Here is a 23,447-nt window from a genome sequence, read left to right on the forward strand (position 1 = left end):
CAACTCAGTCTAATTAGTCAATCTACGTTGGGGTTTAATGTCACATGCCCTACCCACAGGTAGATGTGAGACGTATCAAAGACATTGAATAGTTCACTCAGCCAAGTGGGGAATGCAAAAATATATATATATATACACACACACACGCACATATATATCGGCAAGTGGCATATGGTAAGTTGGTGACACTTCGTTCAATTATTTGAAAGAGTCCTGTGATTTTGCAGATTCAACCTCTTATAATTTCTCTTTTCTATCAAATCCTTTTCATCTAAATCACATCTTTTTTGTTACTTCACTCAACTATCCAAAAAAAATAAAAATCAAACAGTTTACAAAATTATATTTAACCTTTTAATTTATTTTCTTGTAATATTTTGTTATTAAAAAGTTAATTAAAACTGCTTATATTTCAAAAATATTTACAATTTTTTAAAATTGTCCTTTGATTGACATAATTCATTAGGAATAAGAGGGTTTTTTTTTTTCCTCCAAAAAGAAGAAGAGGAGGAGGGTCGAATGAAAAGGTCATTATTTAGACTAAGAATATAACAGATGAGGATATTTAAAAAAAAATTAATAGAGTCATCATTTGCTCTCAAATAAGGATATGTTTATTATATACAGACGATGGGATGGGTGAATTTGGGGAAGGCTAGTTTTGCACTTTTGGAAAGTACAATGCAGGGAGAATAACAGTTAGGTTTCAAAATAATGAATTAATACCAGTTAAGTTGTCAATAAATTTTAAAAAAATAGTTAAAAATATCGATTCAAATTATTAAAAATCCAGGAGTTTCAATTATAAATAAGTATTTAAATATCAAATGTAACTTTTAGATTGTAACAAAAATTTCTGTTTATAACTTTTTGTATTAATATTTATCATTCATTTTGTAAAAAAAAAATTTGTCAGAGACTTAATTAACTGGTATTAATTCAATGTTTTAGTACCTAACTGTCATTCTCCCTATAATATTAATTGATATAATAAAAGTATAATGTAAGTATAATATTACTTCTACTTCTTCTTCAAAAGTCATTTCTATTCGTTGTTGGTGTGTCCATGCGTCTAAGTATGAATATAATGTTTGGGAACTAAGTACAGTCTTAAAACACGAGTTCCTTTGCAAAGGCAAGAGAATATAAGATTTTAGATAAATTTTTATCCTCCATTTTATTAGTGGCAACTAACTACTCTTTTTTTGTGGACGAAAAAGCAGGGAAATAATATGTTTGTATATAATCAAATGTTATGTTAAATAAGCTAAGAAGAGATCTTGAATATTCATGTCTAGAGATACTTTTTAATTCATTATTTTTATATTTTTCAGCTTTGAATAAAGTTACTTTACTGAAGTCTTTGTGTAGTTAGATAACACAAATGTCTATTTCCATTAGTAGTAATAATTTTAAAGGTTACAGGAGCTTGTAATGAAATATCAGCAAATCAATTGCTTATCATAACAATAAAAAACAGAGCAATAAAAGGTAGAGCAATAAGAATGAAGATGCTTCATTCATAAAAGTAGTCTATCTAAGGTTAAATCAAATTGCATATAATCGGGCGGACTTAAATGTTCAGCAAGGATTGGAAAAGAAAAGCCTGGTTCAAAAAAGTTCTAGAAACTAATTCTGATAGCAATGTAACCATTTCTTTCTGTAGGTTTTAGATTTTATCAATACGAGGAGGTAAGGTTGGGGAATGGGGATAGAAGAGAGGAGAAAGAAGAACCAGCTAAAGGATGAGAACTCCGTAGAGTTCTGTTGCTGGAAGCTAATGTAGTTACAGAGGTATTCTTATTTAAAGGAAATGAATTTACTTCATTAACTTTACCATTTATGGCTTCTTCTTCTTCTTTTTTGGTTTCCCTTTGTTATAGATATTATTTTTGACATTATATACTTCTCTCAAAATTTATGTTTCCTGTAAACCTTATTATGAAGATTTGGTAATATGCACACTTAATAGAGATATCATTGGTAGCACAGGGTTTGTTGATTAAATAAAATCCACTAATCCTTCTAGTATCAATTCAATGCAGTGCTTATATATATGCTTATAATAGGTAAGAATTGATAGAGATTTTACTCACATGGGTTGGACCAGGGATTCTTTAATTTATTTGGTTGTTCCTCAGACTTGTGGCTTAGTTGGTCAATGTAATTAGTTCTTTAAATATTGTGCTGATACAGTAAGTAATCTTATTTCATTTCAATCTCTTGAATCCACCTTAGCTTAAAATCAAAATTGGATATTGTGTTGATATAATGAGTAATCATAAAATTAAAATTGGAGATTGCTTTTGAGATTCAACAGATACCATATGAATCTTACTCTATTTTTTTATAGGAATAATACAACTTTTAATCCTTTACATTTGCATGAGTTATCCATTTAGTCCCTTACATTTAATTTTTATCAATTCAATTCTTTACATTTCTTAAACAGATCAAAGAAATCCTTAATCTTTAAAGTGAAACTAACACCATTAAATTATGATGATATGGCTAACAGAATTATAATATAGCCGCCACATGGATAAATACAATAAAAAATATGGAGCTGACATAAATAAGGCAAAGAAAGAAAAAGAAAACCTATTAAGAAATAAATTAATCATCCAAACCAAAACGCAGCGTCCCTCCCTACTGGCCACACACAGACCTGCCTTCACATAGCAACCATCAAGGTAGATGCGACAACTATTGTTTTCTGGTTGGATCCGCCTCTATTGTTTCTAGTAGCATAAATAGTGATAGCAATGCTTTGATTAAAAGAAGAACAAGGGATATTGTTAGGAGAAAGTTGGGCTACTTTCTTCATTGTTCTCTAGTACAGACTGTCACAACCTCACTTAAAACATTTTCTTCAATGGAAATTGAAGCCCAAAAATTAAAATTTGCTAATTAATTGTTAGGTTACTACTCGTTTAGTAAGTCCAAATGTTTTGGTGACTTTTAATAAATCATAACTAAATCTAAAAAATTCATATAAGGATAATCTAAAATCTATTGAAAGCTCTTGAAGTTCCTTACATGAGGAAAAAAAAACATTATTTTGAGGACTGAACTGACCCGAACGGTTAGACTAACTTAATTGCTACCTAGATAGTGAGACGACTCAGCTTGGCTGGTTAAACCATTTGGAGAGTTGAATTTTTTCAAACCATTTTGGACTAGGCGCAATTTTGAAAGACCCAGATTCAAACTGGAACTCGAGGAACGGATGAAAACGGGTCAACGCAGGGCACGAAAAAAACCTCTTTCTTCTTTGAGTCATTTTGAAGCATTGAAGCTTGAAAAATTGAAATGTTTAGTTAAGAGTAAAGTGATCTACTTTTGTTTTCTTGACCTTGAAGTTCGAAATCTTGAGACACGACAGCTGATCAACAACTTGCTTCAGGGTCTCCTTTTTATTTTTGAATCTAAATTCTGTCTTTTTGGCTCATGCTTTCCTTCCTCATTGCTTCTTATTGCTTCTTCATCCTTTACAAGGTTCGTCTTGCCGTCTGCAACTCAACTCAGGATCTAAACCCTGAAGGTTTATCTCTTTCCTAATTGAGTCACTGAAGCTTTACTAAAGGGCAAGCTCACACTTCCCCACTTCCTCACTTACAAGAAAAAGGCATTTTTGTAATCATTATATATTATTATCATTAATTAAATTTTTCTATAACTTTAAAAGTCAAATGATAATAAAAAGTAATATATTTAAGCTTATATATACAATGTATTTTAATAAAATCATATGATTTTTTCAGAAAAATATATGATTTTTTACCCCGTTATTTAATCTATAAGTCTATCTTATCATTAATATTTTCTATCTTTTAATCAAAAATTCAATTATCCTTATTTGATTGGAAAAATACATTATTTAATATCTAGGTTCTTTCAATAATAAGTTATGTAAAATTATGAGCCACTAAATATTGATGACTTGGGGGAATATGATAAATAATGAAATTTTATAAAAAATTAAATCAATATATATAACGAAATTTTAAAAACAATATTTGGCATACATAGAAGAATCTTAATTAATATTATATGAAAATTAAATAACAAAAAAATTCTATATTAACTCAAGTGTTCAATTTTTATAATAAGTAATATGGTTTTAAAAATAATCTGCTTAAAATAAAAAAGAAAAAAAGACTTATGAGTATATATAAATATTAATATCTTTTTTTATTAATGAAAAGTTAATGTTAATTAACAAAAAATTATTTTAATGTTTTAATAAATTATGTACTTTTAAAAAGTGCAGAAGAATTTTATGCTTTATATTGTGTGTGCGTGTGTGTGTTTTTTTTTTTCTTTCAATATAATACATATAATACATAATATTAGTGGAAGCAAGAAAGTAAGAAATGGGTCATTGTTAGATATGTGACTAAACCAACGCGGAAATTAACGGGAAGGATGTTCTGCCCCTAGCGTAAAGAAAATGGCACAACATTGATAGGTTAATGGAATAAAAATAGTTTATGTCTATTTACTTTAGACATTTCATTGATAACATGGAGGTTCTATGAATTGGAATGATTTCTTGTCTTTTTATACAACTCATTAATGGGGCCAAGGAGAAGAAGGAGTCATGAATGATGACAATCCATATTTTGTACACAATTTTCCTAATCAAGACAATCCATATGCCTATACTATGGAAAAACATTACACAATGATGTAGACTTTTTTTTTTGGGTTAGAATCTGACTATGCCACACATTTTTTTCTAACAATTCGTAGAATAAATCTGATTTTATATTCAAAGAGTGATGTATTTCCAAGTCAAGTAAACTCACATGTCATTTCCATAGAAATGCAACAATAATACGTGTTTGTTGAAATTAGAATGGTTCTTTTTTTTTTTGGCCAACAAATTAGAATGGTTCATAACATGTGGACGTTTGAGTGTGATAACATCTCTCCCACTTGTCATGGGTTCAAATTGATACTGAAAAAGGAGAAGATTGACAATGATCCATATCATGTATTGTACCACAGAAGGGAAAAGAATGTTATTATTTCACATACAAACTAACAAAAATAAACAAATAAATATGATTGCTTATTGATATATTTGTTTGCTCCAATTGTAATTTTATAGTAATTTCAATACTCCGAAGTCAATTATTATTATTGAAATGTTGAAATTATGTGAGTTAGGTGATAATATGTTCTTTTAGAGTTTGATTGATGCAATAATCAAAGAGGAAGTTAATTTATATATAACCATAATTTTAGAAGTAGTAATATTATGATTTTTTTTTAAGAATTTGAATACAGTACGTGCGTTATTCCGTAACGAATTCATTTTTAATATCCTATCTTATAATTGTGCCAAATAAATGTTTAAATTGGTAACAACAATGCAAGTCAATGCAAAACTTCTCAACGCTAAAAAAATGTTAATCCAGTAAGTAAAAATTTGATCCATAATTCATAGGTCATGGATTTAAATCCTACAATTGATGTGAAGATCTTGTTATGAGATACTAATTTAGCCATTAAACTATATTAACCATGAATGGTGATCTTGTCATGAATCAGCTTTTATTATTACATCATTTTTTTATTGTCTATCTTTTTATTATAAGAGGGTTTAAATCAACCTTGATTGTTGCAACACTTTCTTTTATTATCATCTTTGCTACTGGAATACCTATGGTATGGTGGCTTCGTGTTGAAAACAATTTGAGAGTATCTTTATTTTTATGAATGTAATCTTCTACAACCAATTGATAAATACGCCAATGTTGTCAAGCTCAAGGATACTTGTTAGTTGTATTTAAGTTGATGAAAACAACTTTACCAAAAAATAATTGCTAGATATTATTTATGAGGATTTGGTACTATGCACATTTCACAAAGATATCATAGGTATGCTAACAAGGGTGGATGATTAAATTTGTCAATTAGATAAAATCCATTAATCCTTCTTGTTTCAGTTCAATCCAGTGCTTATATGCATATAAATAAGAATTGATCATTGAGATTTTACTCACTTAGTTGGGAAGAGGGATTCTTTAATTTATTTGGTTGTTTGTCTGACTTGTCATTTATCAATGTTAGTTCTTTAGATATTGTGCTAATATAGTAAGTAATTTTTTTTCATTTAAATCTCTTGAATCCATCTTAGCTTAAAATCAAAATTGGATATTATGCTGATATAGTAATCTTAAAATTAAAATTGGAGATTGCTTCTGAGATTCAAGAAATACCATATGAATCTTACTCTGTTTTAACTAGTTAACAAATTAAGAAATTACATATATTAACCAATTCAATAGATAAAAGTGGGGATTGCTTATGGGGTTTAACCATTTATTAAAATTGCATGTATTTTAACCAATTCAAAAGATAAAATTGGAGATTCAAGGATTAACAAATCAATATGAATATGAATGTAAATCTATTTGTGATAGGATTAATAATTTGTTACCCATTCTTAAGATTATTTGAGATTTGTTATAAGATATTTTGCTAATTGTGATATTTATCTTCAATAGATAAACTCAAAACATTAATTAACCCATTTTGGTTATAATAAAATCTTATCTATCATATTATAACTTATAAATTACCATCCTTAGCATTTTTACTATCATATTTTTAAAAAGAGTTTAGTTTTTTGCTTCTTCTCCATTGTTTTTTTTTTAATACCTTCTTGGCTGCCATGACAAACCTGATTCCTATCAGTTTTCCTATATCTTCTATGTTTCGATTGCCATAAGATTTTGATCAATCTAAACCCAGTCCCAAAGGATATCTTTGATATTTGCTGCTATTTTGTTTGCTAACAATTTTTTCAAGTTTGCAAATGACATTAGAGTTCCTTGAATAGTCCACGGAAAATGATAAAAGCTACAAAATTCACTCACATAATATTTTATAATTCTTCTATTCATGCAATGTCTTGAGCGATGTGCCTTGGGTTTTATAACAGAACGGTTATAATTTTTTGTAGAATTATAAAACCACTTGTTTCAAGGTGTGCAAAATTTAAGCTAATGTCAAAAGAAATCAAGAGATTGATATAATTGATTGAGGAATGTATAAGGCATGTTTAAGTATTTAACAGTGAAATCCTAATCATGTACTGAAAATATGAATTGATCCAAACAAGGGAATTTTGATCCCTAAAGATTATGTTTTAAGGCTTAATGATACAGTGGACTGAACATATATAAATATTAAAAAACATGTGACAAATACATAATTAAGCCCAAGTATAGTGGTCTAATTTTGGGCAACGTTTTAAAGCTCGAAGATATAATTGGTTTGGAATTAATGTGTGTAGATCAAAATCATATTCTAAATTGCGTGGACAGATCACAAATTTAACACCTAAGGAAATTCTAAAAACGTACATAGGTTATTTTTTGTCTGTTAGATACCAAATGAATTTTCTTTTTCTTTTTCTTTTTTTTAATATGATTCTTTTTTTTTTTCGGGTTATATTTCTAAGCTCGAACCATTGAAGGCATTGATTTCCTTTGCACAATCCTTTGTTTATCATATTGAAGAAAAACCTAGTAGTGCTGAAGCCCAATGGCCAAAGCCTCATTAAAATTTCAGACCTAATGATTCACAGTGTTAATTTAGCTTATGTATTCTACACATGGAAGATGAAGTGCTTATAAGTTGTAATGAAATGGGTTGGAACAAGACAAATAGAATGTTTTTTTTATCTAAAAAACAAAACAAAACAAAATTGATGGACGAAGTGGACATAAGCTTTTTTTTTTAACTTCAAATAATAATATGATTAATATACTCATTGCGTGGCCAAAATGGCACAGTGATTTAATGCAAATAATATTTTGGTCATGCGATTGACAATATTGAGGTTTTCTAATTTTGGATGTTTACTTGTTTTCATCTCACTAATAATAATAATAATAAAAGAAGAAGTCATGAATTTTCTTAGTCAAAAAACTCAGATCTTTCACAAAAATAACGTGAAAAAAGAAAAAACAAATTATACATACCTAGTGCTGAACAAATGACACAATGGTATGGATTATTTTTTTTTTTCACGAGAATTTGAATAGGCTGCACATTCTCTAACAATTATTGTTGTTGTTGTTGTTGTTGTTGTTATAAATTTTTATTTTATATATAATTAGATGTAAATAAGTGTTGTGTTACTTAAAAATTAGCCAAAAGTAAAGTACGAATCATAAATGAAATACTTTTACATCAATAATTTTTCAAATCAATGTTTTATTAGAACATTATATTGTCGTTTTAAATAATCGCTAAATCTTTGAGGTTCTGTGAGTGAGGAAATTTCTCATATATCCCACAGCTCATTAATGTTATGGGCAAAGAAAAAGAATCTCATATCATCGTTCTACTCTTGTACTAATTCAATGTCAACTTATATATTGTTACAAGGATAAAAAATAAGTTATTTTATTAAAATAATATAGCCCCTTATGGAAAATAAATACTCCTTGTCAATTATTTTATTAAAAGGATTCAGATTATGATTGTATATTATTATTGAAGTAAAATGAATGTTAGATATTTCAAATACAAATTAGCCAAAAATAAGTTATTCTATGACTTGTGAAAATTTTTTCAGGTAATTGATAAATCATTTAAAATAATACGAAATTTAGGAAAAAAAGTATAAAGACACAGACATAAAACATATTGTCATTATCATTTTTCTGAATATATTAACTAAGTGAGGCAAATACATGTTTGTTAAGATGCTAGATTTATTTATTAATAATATTCTGAAAATACTTTGACAAAAAAAATTCTTAAATTATGTTTTGTTTGCATCTTCAATTAATTATCCTTTCCTGACCAAGTAATTAAATATCATTTTCGCATTAATATCTGTACACTAATAAACAAGCAAATAGGTAGGTGTTAGAATAATGCTATTTAATAAGACATGGAAACAGCGTTCTAGACCAAGTCAACAAAACTCCTATATTTTTCACTTTATTATTATTATTATTATTATTATTATTATTATTATTATTATTATTCCTTGGACTTGGCATTGATATCAATTTGTATAAGCACCGTTATATTTGCTTTTAAATTCAATCAAAGTTGAGGTCCAAGTTATATTATAAGTCCAATTTTTTATTATATTTAAATTTATTTTTAAAATACACTAATGATCAACCTCTTAACTATTTTTTAATAACAAAAATTAAACTAAAACCATGCTTCCACCCAACTACTAAGTTATTGTTAAATTACACTGCAAAAAAATTATAAATTGCGGTTATCTTTCTTTTTTAATATAAATGAAAGTTTAGGAGAGTTGGATTCTAGATGGTTATCTTTCTATTAGTGTAATTCATAAAAGATAAATCTTTCTATCAATGTAATTCATATCAATTCATATATTCATTGCATAAAGAAAATGGCACAATGATAGGTTAATGGAATAAAAATAATTTATGTATATTAATATTGGTCATCATTTTATTGATAATGTGAAGCTTCTATGAATTTCAGTCTTTTTTGTCTTTTTACACAATTCATTAATATGGCCAAAGAGAAAAAGAGGTGAATAGTGACAATTCATATTTTATAAATTTTTCGATTAGTCAATAGTCAAGATAACTCATATATCTATACTGTGGAAAAACAATACACAGTGATATTGATTTTTTTTTAAAGGATTTGACTATGTCACACCGTATTCTCTAAATACTTTTTAAAATACATTTGATTTTTATAATCAAAGAGTGGTGTATTTCCAAGTCAAGTAAACTCATAAGTGCTTGGCACGGAGGAAATGGGACAATAATATATCTTTGTTGATGTTTGAGTACAATTAATATGTCAATTAAGTTCATATGAATTCATATATTTGTTGTGTAAGGCAAGGGCGGAACCAACTTATGAACTCAAGGGAGGCCAAGTATATTTGTGAAATCAATATCTGTTACTAATTAAATTTTTTTTGTAACTTAAAAGAATCAAATATTTAAGCTTATATATAGATTGTATTTTTATAAAATCACATGATATTTTCAGAAAAAAATATATGGTTTTTGAACCCATTGCTTAATCTATAACTCTCTTTTATCATTAGCATCTTCTATTTTTATTTAAAATCCAATTCTACTTATTTCATTGAAAAAATTAAATACATAAATTTAATACCTAGGTCTTTTTTATAATAAATTACGTAAAATTTTGAACCATTAGATATTTGATGATTTGAGGGAAAATAATAAATATTGAAAATTTATAAAAAAAATAAATCAAAGAGGAAATTAATGGCAACGAGTGGTAGGGGCCCAATTAAATATAACAGGGTCTGCCCCTAGTGTGAAGAAATGGCACAATGATAGGTCAATGGAATAAAAATCATTTAAGAATATTTATTTTAGTCATTTCATTGATAATGTAAAGGTTCTAGGAATTGTGGTGCTTTCTTGTCTTTCTACACAACTCGTTAATATGGCCAAAGAGGGAAAAAAAAAAGAGTCATGAATGATGACAATTCATATTTAATTTTATACATAATTATCCTAGTCATGACAATTCATATACCTATATTGTGGAAAAAATTACACAATGATGTAGATTTTTATTTTGATAGAATCTGACTATGACACATTAGTCTCTATACAATTCTTAATTAAAGAGTATTGTATTTTCAAGTCAAGTAAACTCGTGTCCCTTGGCATATATAGAGGAAGTGGGACAAAATGTTTGTTGAAATTAGAATTGTTCATAACATTTCCACATTTGAGTGTTGTGGCTCCTTCAAGATAACAGCTCTCCCACTTGTCATGAGTTTGAATTGACATTGAGAAAGGAGAAGCAAATAATTTTATTAATTTCACATACAAACTAACAAAAATAAACAAATAAATAATTGTTCATCGATAAATTTGTTTTGCTGCTAATGTAATGTTATAGTAATTTCAATGCTCCAAAGTCAATTAATATTATTGATATGTTGAAATTATGTGAATTAGATGCTCGTATGTCATTTTAGAGTTTCATTGATGTAGCAATCAAAGAGGAAATTAATTATATTTCCATAATTTTTCAAGTGGCAACGTTATGGATTTTTGGGAATTTGAATAGTATGGGCGTTATTATATAAGAATTCACCTTTTAATATCCAATTTTATAACTCGTGCAAAATAAATGTTTACAAAAATACCTGAATTTAAATGATTTTCTACCAATGGAGGTGTTGGGTCTAGAAAAAGGAGTTAGTCTCTCACAACATCATAAACTAAGGTTGAAATCCCCACTAAGATAGGTGCCCACAATGAGTGCTCAGCTGTACTTCAAATAGAATTTCTTCCACTAGGAGAATACTTATGACCCAAAAAAAAAAATTTGATTCTCTCATTCTCATTTATGCTTTTTTCTTAAAGAAAATTGTGATCATAATTTCAAAATTGCCAAAAGGGATATGACGATTTCCCTAGGCAAGAAAATGAAAATGAATCCCTTGCTAGAATATGATGAATAGTTTTGTATACTCCTATTAAAAATAACTAACCAATAACATTCGTGAAATAGGTAATGGCAACGCAAGTCTAGGAAAAATTTCTCAACAACATATGGATGAAGAAATATAAGTTGAGATAACCAAGTAAAGACATGACCAGAAATTACATTTCTCCTCATATACTTACATTAGATAAGTTTAACTTTGCATATATAATACAACTGCTGGGTTATATATCGACATTTGTCAGTAAGATATTTATAATATGTGATAATAGCACAATTTTATGAAAAACCAAAGCAATAAGAAGTGATTTAATTGAACTTCAAGTACTTTAAACCATCCTTAGAAACATTTTTTCTATTGAACACAATTGCTAATTCGGCCATTAAGTTGGTTGAATTTTTGCTTGACTGAAACAGGGTTCACTGGAATTTCCAGTGCAGAAGACCCTAATTCGAAAAAATACTGGGAAGAATTGACTGTGAATTTTTGCTTGAAAATTGGACTGTATAACCTTCTATGTGTTTAATGTTTTAGGTAAAAATTCAGCTCAATTTGATTTAGGACTAGAGAGTTGTGCACTGAACAAGCACATAAGGTCCACTGCTGACTCCCAGTGACACTCCAGGCAGACAGGGCTGACTTTAGATAAGCATATCTCTCTCCCTACTTGGAAATTTTTTTTATAAAAATTCATGAATTTAATTCAGTTTTTTAGCTTCAATTTTTTAGTTGAGTTTTTGCTAATTTTGTCTTTTTCACTTTTAAAAATTTTTTACAAAAATACTACTTCAGTGTGTTTCAATTCTGTCAGTTTTCAAAATTTTGCCTATTTTTGAATTTTTTATTTTTCTTCAGTCCAGTGCTATTTCTGTGGTGTTCTAAGCTTTATATGTCTTGTAGGACTTGTAAAGAACTTGGTGAAAATTATATTGAATTTAGAGATCAATACTTAGAGTTTTTAGCATCTTCTTCTCTTGCCAACACCATAGTTGATAATTCTGCAATCTTTGACAGTATGGCTGATCAATTGCATGCTAATGAACATGAAATACCTGCTAGGAGGAGTATTAGAGAGATGGTAGCACCTACTGACACATTTAGACCTAGTGGTTTGTTTTTGAATTTACAAGAACAAAATGAGTATGAAATCAAACGTTCATTGATTAATGCTTTGGTAAAATTCCATGGCCTTGTAGGTGAGGATCCTAATAGGCATGTTCAAATACTTGAGAGGGTTTGTTCAACCATGAAGCCTCCCACAGCAAACTTGGAGAATTTGATGCTCAAGGTCTTTTATTTTACTCTTGAGGATAAAGCAATCACATGGTTCAATACTCTTGCCACAAGGACCATCAATTCTTGGGTGGAAATGTGAAATTGCTTTCTTGAGAAATATTGTTCAGCGACCAAGTATTTTCAACTAAGGAAGCAAATCATGGGGATTCAACAATAGCCTCAAGAATCTCTTTATGAGTATTGGATGAGGTTTCTTGAGTTACTTGCAAAGTGTCCATACTTGAATGTGGGCAAGAAGTTCCTCATTGATTATTTTCATGTGGGGTTGCAAATCCATGATAGAGAGACCATAGATGCTGCTGCAAATAGTTCTCTATTAGATCTTCCACTGGATGATGCATGGGCCTTGTTGGAGAAGCTTGTAAATAATAACCAATAATATAGCTCAAGAGATGCAAGGGGTGTTCACCAAGTTGGCTAATCTTCTATTGCTAATTCCCAATTGGAGGATATCTACTCTCAATTGGATTTTTTCAAGATGTCTATCTCCAATCCTCTACAAGCTCAAATTGCTTCTATGTCCAATGCTCTAGTGGTTTCTATTTGTGGTATATGCAATTCCACAATGCATGTCACCTCTAATTGCATGCATGCTCAAGATGTTGGGGCTATGTATCAACAACAAAGGCCCTACAATTATCAACATAATCAAGGGGCAATGAATAATTTTGAGGCTAACTATAGGAGCACCTATAACCCAAGTTGGAGGCAACACCCTAACTTTAGCTACAAGGGTAATCAAGAGATTGTGCAAGCTAAGAATTCTCAAGTGATCCCTATTCAAGATGGTGGGGTTGATAAACAAATGTATTCCTACCTTGAGAGGATAGTTGATGCTATGTTTTCCATGGGCCAAAAGTTTGATTCCTATGTGTCTAGAGCAGAATTGAAAATGGATATATTGCTAAAGAGGATGGATAATCTTGAATCAAAACAACAAAGCACTAATTTGGTGGTGCAACAATTTGGAAATTCAAATAGCATTAGCCAAGCTCAAGGAAGTGGAAACCTTCCAACTCAACCTGTCATCAATCTAAAGAGCCTTAGTGCAATTGAGTTAAGGAGTGGAAGAATTCTTGAATCCATTCCAAGTGCCTCAAACCATGGTGGAAGCAAGCCTAATGAGGTTATTTCAAGGAATTCTCAAATTTGTAAAGGAAGCCCACTTTCTCTTGATTCTCCACGTGATTCCACTTGCTGTGACAGCAAGATAAATGTGCATCCAAGTGCCTCACATAGCCTCAAGAACATGCCTCCTACCTCTCTAAGTCCTCAAGTAATTGATGGTAAGGATGATTCTATTAAAGAGATTGTAGTTGAGGATGAAAATGGGGCAAGATCAGCCCTACATGCTCAAGCAAAAGAGGCAAAATTGAGCTCAAATCAAGGCTAAGGCAGTGCTAGAACAGCCACAGTTCACCCTTCTTCCAAGAAAAATGAGGATGATTCAAGCAAGCCTAAAGAGAAAGAGGTGTTGGGAAGAAGAGAACCTCCAAAAGAATATCAAATTGGGGACCCTATTCCAAGGGATATGCCATTCCCTTAGGCCTTGACTAGATTTGCTAAGAAAGGGTAAGAAGAAGATAGGCATGATGTGTTTGATATGTTAAAGAAGGTGGAAGTAAACATACCACTTGTTGACATGATAAAAAGCATGCCTAAGTGTGCAAAGTTTTTGAAGGAGTTGTGCACTAATAAAAGTAGATTCAAACCATTGGCAACAGTTCAAATGAGTCTTAATATTAGTGCTATCTTCAAGCCACAACTCCCTCTAAAAGTGTAGAGATCCGGGGGCATGTACCATTCCTTATCAAATAGGGAATGTGTTTGTTCAAGAAGCCTTGATTGACCTAGCACTAGTACAAAAATGACTTTTTACAGCAATTCGATGTTGTTCCAGGAGGTGTAGAAAGTCCCTCTTTTTACATCGGTTATAAACCCGATGTAAAAATTGAAGCTTTTACATTAGTTATAAAGCCGATATTGAAAATTATATACAAGAAAATAAAAAAAATTGCTTTAACTTTTAACACCGGTTTCGAGCCCAACCGGTGTTAAAAGTCAACTTTTAACACCGGTTGTTACCATAACCGATGTAAAAAATATTATATTCTACAATGGTTATGGTAATAACCAATGTAAAAAGTATTTTATTTTTTTATACTATATTTATTGTATCGATTTTACCCTTTCCTGTGCATAAAAATTGCCAAATTAGACAATTTAATTAATTTACAATTGTTTATCAAGTATTTATCAAATATACAAAGCTATTTAACTATTAAAAAATTAATAATTGTCAAAATTGTCAAAATTACCATTCCTGTGCATAAAAATTGCCAAATCAGACAGCTCAATTCATTTACAATTGTTTATCAAGTATTTATCAACTATACAAAACTATTTAACTATTAGAAAAACTAACAATTGTCTAAATTGTGTCAACTATCAAAATTAAAACATGTCTAAAAGTAACAAAAAACCTTACAAGTTCTCCACAAAATACCTCACAAGTTCTCCACAAAATAATTTAAAACCCAACTAAAGTTCCCCACACGTATATTAATGTGTGCTTGTGTGTGATTAACGTATATATGGAATTACATGTGATAGCATCTCTAGGAAGCCATCAGTTTTGAAGAATGATTCCTTGAATTTTATTTTAAATAAAATGACAATCATTCAAGGGGTGATGCACAAACTCAAACTAAAAAAAAAAAATGATAATCCAACCCCTCCGTGAAAAGCAACCTAGTTACTTATATATAGAATTTCTTTTGTAGTTACATTAAAACCATGTAAACTTTTTCAAACAATTACTGCACAATATGTTGCTTATAATTTGCATGTGTTGTTAGACCTGGTAAAAAACATTCACCATCTATGGACGCTCGTAGGATAAATATGCCATCTTTTATGTGTCTTTATCACATATGTGGGAAATATTCTCAATAGATATACCTGTGACCAATTCGAATTCAATACCTTTAAGCGTTAATTCATTTGCAATATTATCACTTTTTTTTGGTATTTCATTGGTTCTATCAGCAGGGCCATGTGTAACAATAGTCCATTAAGGATGTCATCTTAGGCCTAAAAAATGTTTACTTATATCCTATATAATCAGTCAGTCTTTTTCTTATTAAGCATTAATGTTAATTATATATTTTCATTAAGAGTTTATTACCTGCTTTTATCTTAAATAACCAATAATTAATTTTTTTACTAAGCATTAATGTTAATTTTATCTCTTCATTAAAAATTTATGGCTGCATATATTCTACCACAATCACTTTGTCATTTCATCTCTTCTTTTCTGTCAACCAAATCATTTCTTGCTCTACCATTATTTTCTTATTAAAAAAATATATAGCTCTTGCTTTGCCGTTTCCATGGGCACGGCTTGATTGATAACTTGATTTTCCATTTGTCATCATGAAGTCCACAAATCCTTTTATTTGTTCATAGGAGTTTTGCACTTCTATTAAAAGAATAAAGAAATCCAAATTTAGATGGCCATATATATTAGGTGTGTTTGTTCCTCCTTTACCCTTTATTTGTGATTGTTTTAATTTTTATAGAATTTGAAGTGCTAAAGTAATGGTATATTAGACCTCTAAAATAATTTTGCCTTAGGCCCTAAAACTCCTTCAAATGTTCCTATCTTTGAGTGTTTGGTTTTCAAGGTTGTAGAGGACTGAACCAAAATACAATTCCTAATACAATAGGTGAAATTGGGCCCAATCTATTTAGAAAACCATGAATTTTCTTGTGGTTATGTCATCATTAGTTGCTGTTGGCATCAAATATGTCAAAATTAGAGACCTTGGATTGGAATTTTAATTCTATCCAAGGATCTATTCCACTTAAGATTGGAAGATTTCAACGTTTAAAGATTTTACATTTAGCAAGGAACGATATTTTTGGAAAAATACCTCCAGTTATTTCTGGCTTATCCTCACTTGAGTTGATGTCATGCAACTCCTTAATAGGTGTGTCTTTAATAATATCAGATAAATTCATATATTTTCTCTAAATCATTTCAAAAATTGTAGTACGTGTTAGAATGTCTTGGAATAAGCTATTTACAATATCTTATTCAACATTGATTTTGTTGGAGAGGGGAATAGGATTATATATATTGATTATGTTGAGTAGGGGGCAATAAATGAATCTACAAATTATATATAATTTTAATTTGTTGTGATATTGGTAACTCTGTCATTATGCTTTCAACACAACATAGTGTATTAACATCATTTAGTATTCTCTGCACCATCAGGAACAAATATTTTGCATGCTTTTATTAGTTTTTGTCCCTTTGATTTGGGTTCTTGGAGCCATAATGCAAGAGATACTTTTTTAATGGTTTTTAAAATTATATGAATTTTTATACAACATATGTTGTCCATGATTATCTCCATAAAGTTATATTGTATTTCTATGATTTTCTATAATATATACACAAGCGCTCATGTCAGTGTTTTTATTTGTTATTGCGATAATGCAGGAGATATTCCAAATGAAATTGCCAATCTTAAAAAACTTAAAATTATGTACTTGGCTAATAATCAACTCATTGGCTACATACCTAGAAGCATTGGAAGTTTGGTTTTGCTTCAGGAATTAGATCTTGGTTTCAATAATTTACAAGGTATAATTTTATGCAAATTATAATTCACTATGGATTATTTCTTTTTTCTCACTCCTTGTCTCTTGCAACTTGAAATTACGAACATAGATGCTAATAGGTTTCGTCAAAATGCTATTAATTATATATCCCAAAATGTATAAATCTAGAATAAACTTTTTTTCTCACAAAACAAAAATTGGATTATATTTTTATACATAATTTGTAATATTTTATAATGTCATTGAGAACTCAACTGGTTACAAAATTTCAAATATAAAAGAGGATAATTTCATGTAGGTCTCTTGTAAGTAAACTTTCATTAAATTTTGAAGAACTTTTTTTTTTCCCAACTGCTAATATATTCCTAATGCAAATAAACCAATACAATACAATTGAAACTGCAAATGACAACAGAGCAACAAAACAAGGAAAGCAACAAAGCAAAAACAAAATTAGCAATAACATAAGAGAGATCAGCCAAATAGTTTTAACTAGTAGATGAGACAAAGGAAGTGATGGTGAAGACACCCATCCTATTTCAAAGGACTTAAATGAAATTAAAAATCAAGCATATTTTTTTGCCTAAAAAAAAGCGTATTTACTAAATCCAGTTTTAATAAAGGAAGGGTATTTTATTAAAAAAGATGAGTATTTTTGTAAGTTTTAATTTTAAATTTTACAAAAATTTCTTGGGATTTAAATGAAAATTTTATAATTTATATTTAATTTAAAAATGAAATACAAATAATTTTAACTAAATATTGGCCCGTATGTCTTTTTTAAGTTTTCCACCCTAGTATCTCTTCAAATACAAACAAAAATGAGACTGCATTAGGTAATAGAAGTCTAAGCCCATCACCAAATCTATCATTCATAGATGCAACTTTTAAACATATATATCAACACTTGGAGTACTGTACTTTTTATTTTGTTATATTGCTACACACACAAAATTAAATAAAAAGTTAGTTTACAACTTTTGAAATTTTGTTGATAATTCTATCATCACAATTGTATCCTTACCTTTTCTTTAAAAGGTTCTACTGACTATAACCCCCATAAATCTCAATGACATAATATATTTAGATTAAATATTTTAAAGTATATCATATTTTATAATTAAATTTTTGGTTAAATATTTAGATTATATATTTTAAAATATATCACATTTTTACGTATCCAAAACTATTTATTCTATTTGGTTGTTTTCATTTAGTTAATTACAAGAATTTTAAAAGATAAAGGGCCTATTTGTTTCAGCTTACTTTATGAAAAAATAACTTTTTTTGAAAAAAAAATTATTTTTTGATTTTAACTATGTTTAAATTTTTGAAAATAATTAGAATAAAAAGAAAATTTTTTATTATTCTAAGAAACTAATTTGAGGGAGAATGTTTTAAAAATGTGGGATACAAGAAGATATACTAAAATTTTAAAATAATTAAATAATAAATTTTTTATAAATCAGAAATAAAGAAAGATATTATAAAATTCAAAATAACTAATTAATAATTACTTTTTTATTGTTATAACCAAATATAAAATAATATTTCCTTTTTATAAAATTTTTACAAAATAATTCTTTTATAAAATCCCTAAATCACCTAATGATGACTTATTTTTTAATCTTTAACAAATGGACCCAAAAAATACAAAGAATACATAATGTTTATATGTAAACAGAAAGTAAAATCTAGATGGATCCAAAGTCTAATTCAACGTTGGTTTATCTAATTTTGTTACTTATCAACACTGTCAATTTTTCTCTTATTGGCCATAAACATCGTTAGAATTTTAATTAAGAGGAATAAACGAGTAAGGAATCAAATTCTGAGTGAGCTTTGTAGAATGGTTAGAGTGGTAGCATGGCATATATTGGGCTTTATTTGAACAAAAATTAATATTTGGTATAAAATACCAAAAGAAAAAGTTCAAGCTATATCATATATGGATCCGCCACTAAAATAAATCAAACATATGACGACTGATCTTAAAATGTGTAATTAATTTATCCAACTGATGGCTTTTCACTTTCAATAATTTTATGGATGGCATTGAAAAAAGAACAATTTCTAATTAAGATAACTAAATTATTAAGCTACCTCCATTATTTTGAACTGGGGTTGAAATGAAAATCAAAGGTGGGTGAGATATTTTTTAAAAAAAATATATATAGATATATACATGAACTGTAGTATATATTTGAATTTTCATTTTTAAGTTTTATCATCAATATTTTTAAAAGTAATTTACTAATTTTATGATTTGAGAGAAATGTTATTAGATAATTGATGGTTATAATAATATAAAACTTATAAGTAAGTTTTGAGCTTGAAGGCTAGTCCTACTCTTGTTGAGCCCCTAGATCCAGCTCATTTAAACTTTCAAAACGCAAATATAAAACTTACAAATACAAATATATAAAAATAAAACTTATTAACAACATATTAACTTAGAAAAATGACAATAAAATCCCATCAAAATATAAATATGATAATCAAGTCTATCAAAATGCCATAATTCCTCTGAAGTACTTGGGTACCTTTTTGACATTAATGATTTATACTTAGCTACAAAAAATTTATAAACTGTATATGATATTAATTTTGGAGGTGATGAAATTTATTTGGCTATTTAAAAATAAAAGAAAAAATAATTTACTCTTTTTATGGGTAAGTCTGTTGATATATCCAAAACACATTTTTTCTGTTTTATTGATTTTTTTTGAAGATTTGCCTTTCCAACTTTGTGCTCTCTTCTACGGGTATTCAAATTATTAAAGTTAGCTCATTTTGTGCATTGATAAAAACAGCTTTGCAAAAGTTTGCTTCCTTGTTCAAATTAATTTCCCCTGAGAAAATTAATGTTTTTGGTAATTCTGTAACTATTATTTTTCAATGACATATTGATGATAATAATTTTTTTTAAATTGGTTAAGATAAAATAATCCAATGTTCTTTGTAATCCTCTTTTAGCTAGCTAGACAATTTGTCACTTTAGATGATTTATAGAATTTCTTTTGTAGTTACGTTAAAAACATGTAAAATTTTTCAAACAACTACTGCACAATATGTTGCTTATAATTTGCATGCGTTGTTAGGCTTGGTAAAAAAGATTCATCATATATGGACACTCGTAGGACTAATATGCCATCTTTTTTGTGTCTTTATCACATACATGGGAAATATTCTCAATAGATATACCTGTGACCAATTCAAATTCAATATCTTCAAGCGTTAACGTTTTTTGTAGGTGATATACCACAAGGTATTGGAAAATTGGATATGCTTCAAGAGCTATATCTTGATGATAATAATTTACAAGGTAACTTTTTCATCAAATTATGATATTCTGGCTACTATAATTTTTTTGCCCCTCTTTAATTGTTTTCTCAATATTACTATGAACAACCATGCATTTTCTTTTCCTACTTTATCTTTTTTCAATAAATTTGTGTATGGGTGAAATTTTCTTTTCTAACAATTCTTTAAACATAAAATTTTTCTTTTCAATAAAATATTAGTTCTGGTTGGCCAAAAAATATTTCTTTTCCAATAAATTTAGAAATGCTGTCTTGTGGAGCATTTTGTTTGTTTGGCACAAATTAAGCTCCATTCATAGCGAGGAAAGTGGATTTGCTGCCAAAATGGATGTGCCTTTATGGATTTGCACATTAATTAATAAAACTAATATTTTATTGAGCTTCCTAGACATTTTTTTTTATCCTTCAATATTTTCTAGTGATGTTCAGACACAAAACAAGCACAACTTTTTTCCTTTTTGAAAAATAGTTATCATATCTTTCCAATATGATATACAACATGTGAAGTAAAATAAAATAATTGCGAAGAACCTATGTGGATCGGTCACCGTTCAATCTTAAATATTTTTGAATCTATGTGAAGCTCAATAAAATATATATTGAAACATTAAAGACTATATAAATAACCCAACAAGCTGTTATTTTCTTTTTGTTAGATAATTACGTGTTGAAATAAATAAGTATAATGCTTAAAAAAATTAGTATTCAACTTGTATGTTACATAGAAAACATAATATGATATAGTCTTTTATTTTTTTTTTCTGGCTACATGTGGCATGTGATATTATATTAAGAGTGTAACGTTGAATGCATATAGAACCAAAAAAGGGGAAAAAGAAAAGAAAAAAAAAATTGCATGCAGTTGGCACCGTGGGAGGGGATCCACTTCCACGTGTCACGGGTTATATTTTTATTTTGAAAATTTCAACAGTAATCATCAAATTATAAGTATATGACTATTTTTTCCTTTCACGTTTTTTGTGAATAATAATTATGGACATCATATTTTTGTAAGCACATTCCACGAAATATTTTATAAGAATTGGATGATTTTTGAAATTAACTAAACAAATTATAAACTTGAAAGATGATGCCTTGCTGAGCATTGGCATCAATCATCTCAAAAAGTTATATTGTATCATTTTAACACATTGCATGAAACTTTAAAATTACAAAATCTATCTCTCCTTACAAAGTGATCTCATATACGTGGATTTAAATTAATTTTATTTATTAAAACTTGATTTTACAAAGACATTTTAATTAATTTTCTTTATTATCATTATTGTTAGTAATTCTAAATTTTTTTATATATGTAAATCTTTATGATCAAAGTGTTTTGTGAATTTTAATGGCACAGAAACCGAATGAAAAGAGAAAACTCTGAATTTTATTTCTAGTCTGCCTCCTTACAACAAAGTGAGTGTCCTATTTATAGTGTTAGGACTCTGAACGAAAACAGTAATCAGCTAACGTTACAAATGTAAATGCTAAACGTTTTATTGGCTTAATGAAGGGTAACGGAACACGTTTGGCTTCAATTCTATAACTCTCGTGTATTAGTTCTGTTGTCCGTTTCAGTCCGTTTCATCCTTCCCGGGTTCAGCAGAACTCGCCCTCGAGTCAAATTCGGCATTATCGTCAATGTAAGGGGATAGATCAGCAACATTGAAGGTGGCAGATACACCATAAGAACCGGGTAATTCCACTTTGTAAGCGTTGTTGTTGATCCTTTGCACTATCTTGAACGGACCATCAGCTCTTGGGGACAACTTGGCATTTGGTTGTTTAGGAAATCGTTCCTTTCGTAGATGTATCCAAACCAAGTCTCCTACCTTAAAAGTCTGCTGTCTTCGATGTTTGTCACGTTGAGCCTTGTATCTCAAATTCTGCTTTTGGATTCGCTCGCGAACTTGTTCATGCAACTTCTTAATTTCCTTAGCCCTTTGGTCAGCATCAGAGCTATATTGCTGCTTATCAAGTGAAGGGGTCAAGTCTAGTGGACTAAGGGGACGAGTGCCATAAACAACTTCAAACGGACACTTTCCAGTTGCTTGGTTGACAGAGTTGTTATAAGCAAACTCAACTTGAGCAAGAATAAGATCCCACTGCTTCAAATTCTTCCCTATGAAACTACGAAGAAGATTACCAAGAATCCTATTTATAGCTTCAGTTTGACCGTCTGTCTGGGGGTGACTAGCGCTGCTAAACTGTAGCTTAGTTCCCATCTTCTTCCATAACGTCCGCCAAAAGTGGCTAAGAAACTTCACATCACGGTCAGAAGTGATAGTTCTAGGAATGCCATGAAGACGCACAATCTCCTTAAAATACAAGTCGGCTACTTGAACAGCATCGTTGGTCTTCTGGCATGGGATGAAATGGGCCATTTTTGAGAAGCGATCCACAACTACCATGACAGAATCTTTTTGCCTCTGAGTCCGTGGTAAACCCAGAACAAAATCCATAGTTATATCTTCCCAAGGTGCTTCTAGAATTGGCAGAGGCATGTATAGTCCAGTATTCTGACCCTTGGATTTAGCCAAGTGACAAATTCTGCATCTCTGTATATGCCTGTTGACATCCCGTTCAAGTCGAGGCCAGTAAAAGTTCTCCTTCACTAGGTTAATTGTCTTATCTCGTCCAAAATGTCCAGCTAATCCACCATCATGTGCTTCCCAAATTATGGCTTCTCTCAAGGAACCCTGTGGAATACAGAGGGTTTTACC

At 29.3% G+C, this 23,447-nt stretch overlaps 1 protein-coding gene across 1 annotated transcript in view; it reads left to right on the plus strand.

The window, feature by feature from the left end:
• The window catches only part of LOC129314011 (uncharacterized), a 47,145-nt gene extending 32,986 nt beyond the window's left edge, over window positions 1-14,159 (plus strand). The window contains exons 6-10 of the mRNA XM_054957391.1: window positions 11,887-11,974; window positions 12,371-12,579; window positions 12,667-12,758; window positions 12,978-13,127; window positions 13,215-14,159. Of these exons, the coding sequence (XP_054813366.1) occupies window positions 11,887-11,974; window positions 12,371-12,579; window positions 12,667-12,758; window positions 12,978-13,127; window positions 13,215-14,159 (1,484 nt within the window). The remainder of the gene's footprint in view (window positions 1-11,886; window positions 11,975-12,370; window positions 12,580-12,666; window positions 12,759-12,977; window positions 13,128-13,214) is intronic.
• Window positions 14,160-23,447: the final 9,288 nt, after the last annotated feature.

The sequence above is a fragment of the Prosopis cineraria genome, unplaced genomic scaffold (assembly GCF_029017545.1).
Source record: "Prosopis cineraria cultivar Desert tree isolate PC_DT_omini unplaced genomic scaffold, ASM2901754v1 PC6, whole genome shotgun sequence".
Taxonomy (NCBI): Eukaryota; Viridiplantae; Streptophyta; class Magnoliopsida; order Fabales; family Fabaceae; genus Prosopis; species Prosopis cineraria.